At 60.5% G+C, this 9,021-nt stretch overlaps 1 protein-coding gene across 1 annotated transcript in view; it reads right to left on the bottom strand.

The window, feature by feature from the left end:
- The window catches only part of ADAM33 (ADAM metallopeptidase domain 33), a gene marked incomplete at its 5' end in the record, with an annotated part of 60,382 nt that overhangs the window by 45,379 nt on the left and 5,982 nt on the right, over positions 1-9,021 (bottom strand). Inside the window, one exon of the mRNA XM_019526414.1 lies at positions 6,631-6,707. Coding sequence (XP_019381959.1) covers positions 6,631-6,707 — 77 coding nt within the window. The remainder of the gene's footprint in view (positions 1-6,630; positions 6,708-9,021) is intronic.

Below are 9,021 nucleotides of genomic sequence, written 5' to 3'. Positions count from 1 at the left end.
ACGTCAGAGAATTAGAAAAGGTCCGCAGAAGGGCAACCAGAAGGAGAAGTGACTAAAAAGCCTAGGATCTTCCACTTGGAAAGGATGCAGCTGCCAAGGTCTATAAAGTCACAGCAGGGGGGTTGTTCTCCACGTCCCAGAATAGACCAGAATTTAACGAGTACCTGCTGAAATGAGGTGGCGAACGGTTTAAAACTAACAAGAGAAAGAACTTTTTTTTTTTAAGTAACCTGTAGTTAACTTGTGGGATTCACTGCCGCAGGAGGCGGTGCCGGCAGAGAGCACTGCCAGAGCCGACAAGGGACCGGATAAATTCATGGGTGGCAGATCTATTGATGGGTTGGAGGTGTTTCCTCTGGCATCTTTAAACCAATGATGATGGCTGCCTGAGCGGGGATTAAATAGGGATGGAACAATGTAGAGACGCCCGGTTCAAAGCTCTCCTTCTATGGCATCCACTTCTGCTACTGTCGGAGACCAAATACTGGGCTAGACGGACCATTGACCATCGACCATTGCCTGCTTTGTCCAGAGCATCCTTGCTGCCCCTCACCTGCCAACCCAACCCCTGACAACTCCTGACCTGTCTCCGCCGCAGAGCGCTGCAAAGGCAAAGGACAGGGCAGGAGGGGTTAAGACCAACAGCAGCATCGCATGTCTCCTGCGTGAACCAACGCCTTGATTTTCACTCAAACAGCTGCTGCAGAGCACATGAGCCTGGCCACAGAACCAGCTCTGTCGGGAAGCACCCGGGGCCACGGCCAGGCGCCTTGCTTAGAGAGACATGACGTTATCCCACCCTGGGGAGCCCCCAGAGCGGAGCTGCACCACCCCAGAGCAAATGCCGCAGGATGGCCAGCGTCCCAAGAGGACGCCCGCACGCAGCACCTGGCCTGGGGGTCCGGGGACCGCGGACACGCCAGCCCCCAGCTGAGCCCCTGCCAGGAGGGAACAACCGTGCACTGGTTCGAAGGGGCAAGGAGGTGCAGGACCCACCAGCCTTTCCTCTCCGGGATTTCGATGGAAGATGCCAACAGATGTCCGCAGCTGGGAGTGGGGTCCGGATGGAGGGTCCTCGCCAGCCACAACCTTGCTTTAGTGGCAGGTCTCTGTTCCTATAGGAAGAGCTGACCTCAAGAGCTAGACTCCAGCTGGGGAGATGCAGCAGGAGCCGCTGGACCCCAGCGGAAGACCTGGCCCTGAAATACAATTGCCCTCGCCCTCGGCCTGGCTGCAGATGTTTTATTTTGCAAAAAGAAGGGGGAAGAAGCACAGGGAGGAAAACAACCGCAAAAACAAACAAAAAAAACCCAGCCAATCGCTCCCTCCCCTGGCTTCTCATCGAGCAACCAGCCCAGACGCAACGTGTACTCGTGGATGCTTTGATGCCTTCCTGGATCCCCCACCCCTGCCCCAGCCAGCCCGCTGGCACTGCCCACCCGCAGCTCCCGGCACTAAATTGGGCGGCGCGACCTTTCGTGCCCGGCCCTGGAGGGCAGGGACCAAGCTCTGCTCTTGCCAATGCAAAAATCGAAGCCTTTTCCACCGGCTTCGGTGCAGCTGCTCCAGTCTCGGAGAGAGCCAGGGAATGCGCTGGCAGGTGGCTCCGGGGCGAAGGACTGAGACCGATGCCAATTTTTAGTTTCCCTACCAGGTTCTTAGGTCTAAGTCGCTGCCCTACGCCAAGGTGGTGACAGGCCCAGCCTGACTAATCCCGCACGGGAGGGACACGGCAGCGGTGATAAACAGCAGTGGAATAACCAGGAGCTGTCAGAGGTTGCTAATGCTCTTCCCCACCTCACCAGGTACCACCTGGCGCCACGCTTCCTTTCATTTACATCTCATGTCAAAGTGGCTTTTGAAAGCTCAGTCCAGTCCATCCCCATCCCACCCCCTGGCCCTGAAGGGGACAGAAAAGATGGCTCATTTCGCGTCGCTCCAGACCAACCTCTGGATGCAACCCGGCAGATGCAACCTCTGGACTCCCATCACAGGGGCAGAGGCCGAGCCTGACGTGGTACAAATGAGATTTCACCCACCCACCTCCCCGCCCCCAGCATCTACCGCCCTGCTGCATTTCGCCAAGACCTTTCCTGCCTGCAACGACACCACCACCAAGCAGCGCGTGGGCACGGCAGGGCGTGGGGCAGGACGGTTACCTGCATCGCCTCCGGCCGACCGCTGGCAGCAGAAAGCAGCATTTTGAACCAGAATGGAAAATCTCCGCCCAAGACACAAAGAGGTTTCGTGTCAGTTCTCCTTGTGGTTTTGCAAAGAGCAGCATTGCAGGGAAACAGTAAATAACATGGGCAGGTTGGAAAGACTTTTTGGCTGCTTATAAACCTGCTCCTTTCCTCTTACCCAAGGACATTCAGGTCATGGGAACGACTCATTAAAGGGGTCAGGAGTCCCCATACAGGTCATCCTCCCTCTTACAGGGTCCAATCCAAAGCTGCCAATGGGGGTCTCCAGAGCTTACCCACAGGTAGCATTTCATCCAGAGCTGTACATGTACCCGTGTGCATACGGGCATACCTACCAGTGAGCCCACGTATGCATACCTGTGTAGCGAACAGCTATGCGTGCATCATCCCGCGGCACAACCCTCTCGCCTGGGCTCACAGCTCTCCGTCCCATGCTGTGGGACCAACCTGCTGCATGTGTTACACAGAAGGGCTGCGCTTGGTCTGGAGCAGACAGCAGTCGCAAGCTGCTACCACCTTGATCAGAGGAGAGGAGACGCACACTTTGGCCTTCACGCATGTAGACACGCACAGTCTCATGCTTGGCCTTCGCTGCTCCTGACCATGCTCACCCCTTTTGCACGTGCACATGCACATAGGTGCACTCCTTTGCACGCCTGCCTCCTTGCACGCTCATGCTCTGCCTCTGGCGTCCGCTCTGAGCTGGAGTCGTGACTCATCGAGCTCTTCCCAGCTCAGCGTTTTTCAGCGCAGCCCACCCTGCCTCCCCCGCTTCCAGCCTGCGCTTCTTTCCCACAGCTGCCGGCTGGCCGCCAGCAAGCCTGGCTCCAAACGCTGACAGCCGGGCGATAAAGGAGGAGGAGCAGGACAGCTATAAAAGCTGGAAGCAGAGACCCCAAACAGGGGTCGCAGCCCATAAAATTAAGCCTGGATGAAAGTCAAAGTCTTCCCTAGACACCGCTGTCTCTGGACAAACCATTTGCACCACGCGATGAGCCCCTCTGGCTCTGCCCCTTGGTTTCTGGTGCCCCCCGAAGCTGAATGCACCCCTGCTCCACAACAAGAGGGAGTGTGGCCGCTCTAGGTGTGGTTTCTGTGTTTTAAGCCTACAAAAAAAATACCATGCAGTTACATAGGCATACAGATGCACATGCAGCACACCTCCCTCCTCCAGCACCCACTTCCAGGAAGCCAGGAAACACCTCCATACAGGTGCAAAACCTCACGGCTCAGCCAAGGCCCTGCCAGCTTCCGCGCCGCTCAGTTGAAAACACCGCTCAGCCCAGCGCAGCGTGTGAAGAGCGAACCTGGCGCTTGGGAAACAATAAATCCCTGAGGAACAAGCAGCACCACCACCCGCTGTGGGCTCCCAGCTGAGACTGGCTGGAGAGAGGCCACGCAGCGTATCTGGGATGAGACCCACCAGCACACTTGCAGACCGGCTGTTTGAGGGGACTGAGCTGCCTGCCGCTGTCCCAGGTTAAGTCCGAGCTTGTGGGGGTGCAGACTCGAGCCCATCCCCAAGCCCCAGCCCAGCTCGTCTTGCAACCCAGGACCTTCAGTGCCCAAGCTGAAGGGGCCCGAGGGGGTGGACGGAGCAGGAGAGGAGCCGGGGGCAGGCTCCAGGACCGTGCCAGCCCACAGCCAGCTCAGGCTCCCAGATGTGGAGCTGCAGCTGCTCCCAGATGTGGGGAGAGAGAACCCGGACACAGGATGCGCCAGAGGCGGGGGACCCGCCTCCCCCCACCGCCAGGACTGGTGTAGATCAGGAAGAACTCCCCTGGAATCAGCAGAAACCAGCTGGAGGAAAGGCCTCGGAGCCCATCACCAGCCACCTGCAGCTGGTACGAATCTGCGTGGGCCCGGTGTCATCAGTGGCAAGGGGGAAAGGTGGACCCACGGCGGACCTTGCTGCCACGGAAGGAGCTCAGATGCCAGGGTGATGGGCAGCAGCAAGACAAATGCTGACCGCCACGGCTCACTGGGGTCACTCAGCCAGGGACAATGCCCACCCAGGAGGCTGCGGCCGTGCCAAGAGCCTCCGGCCCGGCGCTGGAGGAGATGCCTGACCGCTCCTCCCTCGCCCTGGTTACTTTGGAGCGCGCGTCTCCCCATTTGCTTTGGTTTCCAAAACCAAGTCTACCTTCCCCAGAGCTTCCTGCCTGGGCCGGGCTCCAAGCCAAATGAGGGCTGCAGCAGGCACGCTGGCAGCAGGAGTCGGAGAGCTGGAGCCTCCCCCTCCCTCGCTTCCCCCCTGCTCGTCTGCACGGACGCGGGTGGAGAAATAACATGGTCCGAGGACGCTTTGGAGCCAGGAGCTGAGCAACATGAACAAACCCACCCCGGCCCTGGAAAGAGCCCAGCCGGGAAGGTGCAGGGGCACAGGCTAATGCCTCTTAGCACCTTGCCCTCGCCCTCCCGGCCCACGGCTAACAAGTCTGCACAACCTTTGGGCTCTCACCAGTGCCAGCCCAGCATCTGGATCCCAGCAGGACAGACCTGCCGTGGGGACCAGGCTCACCCGGGGAGGTGAGGAGCAGGGGTCTAACACAGCCCGTGTCTGGCAAAGACCGGACCCCCGCGGCAGGGTTTCCAAAAAGAGTCACAGAGAAGGCATCCAGCCCTGAACATTTGGGACGTGCGAGAGAAGCAAGAGCCTCCGACTAGTGCAACATCCAGGGTGTTTGGAGGGTGCTTTGTAAAGGAGGACCAGCCAGCCCCGTTGTGGACAGCGGGAGGGTGGTGGGATGGTGGGACCAGGCTGGGTTATGCAAAACTGGCTGTTGAGTGCAGGGTGGATGGAGGGTGGGAGCGGGGTGGAGGCCTGGGCGGGCCGTGGAAAGAGTGATTATCTCCTATCTTAGGCGCTGGCTGGCAGGAAGCTCACGGGCCGGCCGCTTCCCCTGCAGGGCAACAGAGCTGGGCAGGGCCAGTCGCAGCACGATCCTGTCCTGGGAAAAGTGTGATCATCCCGCTGCCCTGCCCAGGGCCTGTGAAGGGGAATCAGAGCCAGGCGCCCAGGGGAGGCACAGGGCATCGCTCCGTTGGGTGATGATGAGCCAAAAGATACCAAGAAGGCTACCGATATCCAGGGCTGCATGGGTAGGGGCGTTGCCCGCAGATGAAGGGCAGCGATTCTTCCCCTCTATTCGGCACCGGGGAGGCCACATCTGGAGTCCTGTGTCCAGCTGTGGGGCCTCCACTGCAGAAAGGATGTGGACACATTGGAGACTGTCCAGCGGAGGGCAATGAAAATGGTTGAGGAGCTGGGGGATGTGACTCATGAGGAGAGGCTGCAGAAAATGGGCTGATTGAGTCTGCAGAAGAGAAGACCGAGGGGGATTGACTAGCAGCCTTCACCTCCCTGCGGGGAGGCTGCAAAGAGGATGGAGCTGGACTGGTCTCAGTGGGGGCAGATGACAGAAGGAGCAATGGGCTCAAGCTGCAGCAAGGGAAGTTGAGGTTGGATATTAGGAAAAACTCTCTCACGAGGAGGCTGCTAAAACACTGGAACAGGTTACCTACAGAGGTGGTGGACTCTCCATCCTTGTAGGTTTTTAAGCCTTGGCTGGGATGATGTAGCTGGGGCTGGTCCTGCTTGGAGCAGGGGGTTGGACTAGACGTGACCTCCTGCACTGCAGGAGCCGGGGGCAGCCAGGTCCTCTGTGCAGATGCATCTCTGGCTGGGTCCCCCGCGCATCGCAGCCCATGAGACAGGACAGCAAGAGCGGCCTTCCCCAGAAGGCATGAGCCCCTTCCTCTGCTTCAGCTTTTAGGGGGGAGAAATGCAACCAGTCTCTAGCTGCGCCGGCTACAATCACCACTGGAGCTTTACACCACAGCGTGCCGCGGTGACCTGCTCCACGTACCACTGCAAAGCCACACGGGCAACGCAGCCCAGCCAGGCTCCGCACAGCAGGGTGGGACGGGGGGGCACTGACCAAGACCCCCCCACTTTCTCACAGACCCCCGTTCACGTGCGCTCTGCCCAGGGCAGCCCTTCCCGCTGGGTCTCGCTGGCTGCCCTCAGACCGGAAGCTGAACATCCTCTCTCTGGCCTCGCGGGTTCGAACTGCCAGGGCGTGACCCGTGTGCAAAACCACACGTGGCACCGGGCAGCACAGACGCCCGCTCCGAGCCCCCAGCCGCACTCCTGGCAGGCTCCGGGCAGGCAGCCGCAGCCTAAACAGTCTGGCAGACTCTCCCCCGCCGAGCGCCAGAGTCCAAGGGGATCGGCTTTCGGCGGTGGCTTTGTGCCCGGAGCGAGGAGATGCCAGGCAGGGGAGGGGCATGGACCCTCGGTCTCGGAGGTTCGCGCGTCCAGCCTTGGGGAGCCGTTTCCGCCCGGTGCGCTCAGACCCTTCGGGCCCAGACAGCAAGCTCCAGCGGGGCAGGACCCCCCTCGCGCGGCAACGGAGACACTTACTGGTTCTTTTCCAGTGCCAGGATGAGCTCCCGTCCCCCTGCCGTCACCGCCACGTCCCCTCGGGCGGGCGCCGGCACCTGTGGGGAAGAGGAGCCGGGTCAGCAAGGAAGCCACAGGGCCTGGCTCTGAGCTGCCCCAGGGCAGGGAGGGAACAAGGGGATGCCATGCCCAGGGGACCCCGGGGGTGACCTTCCCATCCCTGCCCGCGGCCACATCATCCGCCCCGCACCCAGGGCTCCGTCAGCCTGGGCAGGGCGCTGGCAGCAGCAGTAGGTTGTTACCCTCTCAGTAGGTGCCACTAGGGGACCATATGGCTCTAATACAGGGAGCATCACACGGGGCCTCAGGAGGATGCCTGGGAAGGGGTAGAGGCCCTGGCACTTGGAGCATTTCAGCTCCCTGCAATGCCCCGCAGCTCAGCCCGACCCACCGAGAGCCCTTTCCCAGACCTGGCAACTTCCCCTCCCCCTTTGCAGGTGGGAAGGGGCGACCCCTGCTCAAGCAACCGTCTGCTTTGCAGTGATGGGAACGGACCCAGGGCCTGGCTGGCCTGGGGGAAGGCAGGAGGGTGCTCGTCTCGGGGGTGAGGCTAAGTGATAGGCCCAGGGTCAGGCAGGGAGGGCTGTGGCACGTAAGGGGCCAGGACTGGATGTGGGGCCCGGTCAGCAAATCCTGCCCCTCCCGTCCCCGTGCTTCCCGCCCACCTGCCCCCTGCTCCATCCTCACCCCAGGGCAAGACTGAAACCAGCCCTTGGCTTCCTCCCTGCTCCACTTCCTCGGGCTGGGCCTAGTGCCCGGCAGCAGGGTGACGGCACGCTTCGTCATGCCAGGGCCGGGGAATAAATAGCCCGGCTTCCAGGCACCGGATGCTGCACAGCTGCCGGACGACCGCGCTGACTCAGCGGCCCCAGGTTTCTGTCCGAGGCCAGGCTGCAAGCCCAGGGCATCACATCCACCCCCAGCACCCAGGTCCCAGCTGTCCAAACCACCCCGTGCCTCTGAGATGAGGGCTGCCGACGCTCCCGCCAGGGCGCTGCCGATACTGCCAGGCCACCCCTGAAGTGGGACCGGTCCCCACCGGACCAGCCGCTAGGACGGTGAACCTGGTGCTCGCAGAAAATAGAGCAAGGCCGGACTCCTCGCGCTGCCCACAGGGGCCCGGTCGGGAGAGAGACCGGGCAACGGCGCCCAGCTCAGCCGCAGCTAAGTGAAGAAAGCCAGAGCGCAGCCTCAGACAGAGACAGAGCTTCATCTATGCATGGGTGTGCATGCACACACACACACGCGAACATGTGTACACCCATATACGCAGGCACACCTACATGCATGCACACATTTACATACACATGCACACAAACATGCAGGCACATGTACACACATACTTACACAAGCACACCTATGTATGAACACACACACGTGCACACATACACATGAACCTATGAATGCATCCATACCTGCACATGCACATACATATGCACACATACATGCACCCATGTGAGCATGTCCATGAGCACACACATACACGTACGCAAGTGTGCGCGCACACACTTCCGTGCGAATGCACATGTGTACACACACACATGCATATGGACACACTGCCTTCCCCCCGTCTCTGGGTTGGCTCTGCCAGCAGAGGAGCACATAAAGGAGCAGTGCGCCACTGCCCAGGCTCCTGCCTCCTCCACGGAGGATGGGGTCCTTGGGGGAAGAAGACCCCTGCCTCCGGCCCAGCCCCAGCCTGGGAACAGCCCCTGCCCGGAGAGTTTCCAGGTGCTTCCTGCGAACACCACGAGACACGTCCCACCTTGGAGGTTTGGTCTCCGTGTGCCCTTGCTACCAGGGGGTCCTAAAGCCCCTGCTCCCTATGACCCATGTTACATGCATCACGCAACTGCCTGGTTAAGTGCGCATGGCTACAACCTGGCTAATTAACTACAGATACAAAGTTAGAGCTGGGACACATATAACAACTTTATAGCTGGTTTCTAACCTCCCAGTCGCGGGGGTGCACCAGGTGCTGCCCCGCTGGGAATCCCATCCACGGCCGGACTCGCAGCCGCAGGAGCTTGCTCCTCACGTGCCGGTCTCCGGCTCCCCTCAGCAACAAGGCATGAGAGGGTCAGATGCTGGATCCCACCATCGCGCCTCCCGCCAGCCACAGTCCAGGTGTCAGATCCTACCACGCTGTGACCTGGACGTCTAGAGGGGCCCTCGGTAGCCCGTCGGCTACCAAGGGGAGGTTTCTGATGGCACGTAAAGGCCGAACTCCAACGAAAGGCTGAGGAGGAGGAGGTTTGGCCACTTGTGACTTGGAAAAAGCTCCCTGCCCAGTGATGTAGGATGACGAGACGGCGGCTCCTAAGCCACTTGGGCACCCGACCCCCCCCCCCC

This window comes from Gavialis gangeticus, unplaced genomic scaffold (genome assembly GCF_001723915.1).
Source record: "Gavialis gangeticus isolate Ggan-Ray unplaced genomic scaffold, GavGan_comp1, whole genome shotgun sequence".
NCBI lineage: Eukaryota > Metazoa > Chordata > Crocodylia > Gavialidae > Gavialis > Gavialis gangeticus.
This window is presented reverse-complemented; position numbering and strand designations above follow the sequence as displayed.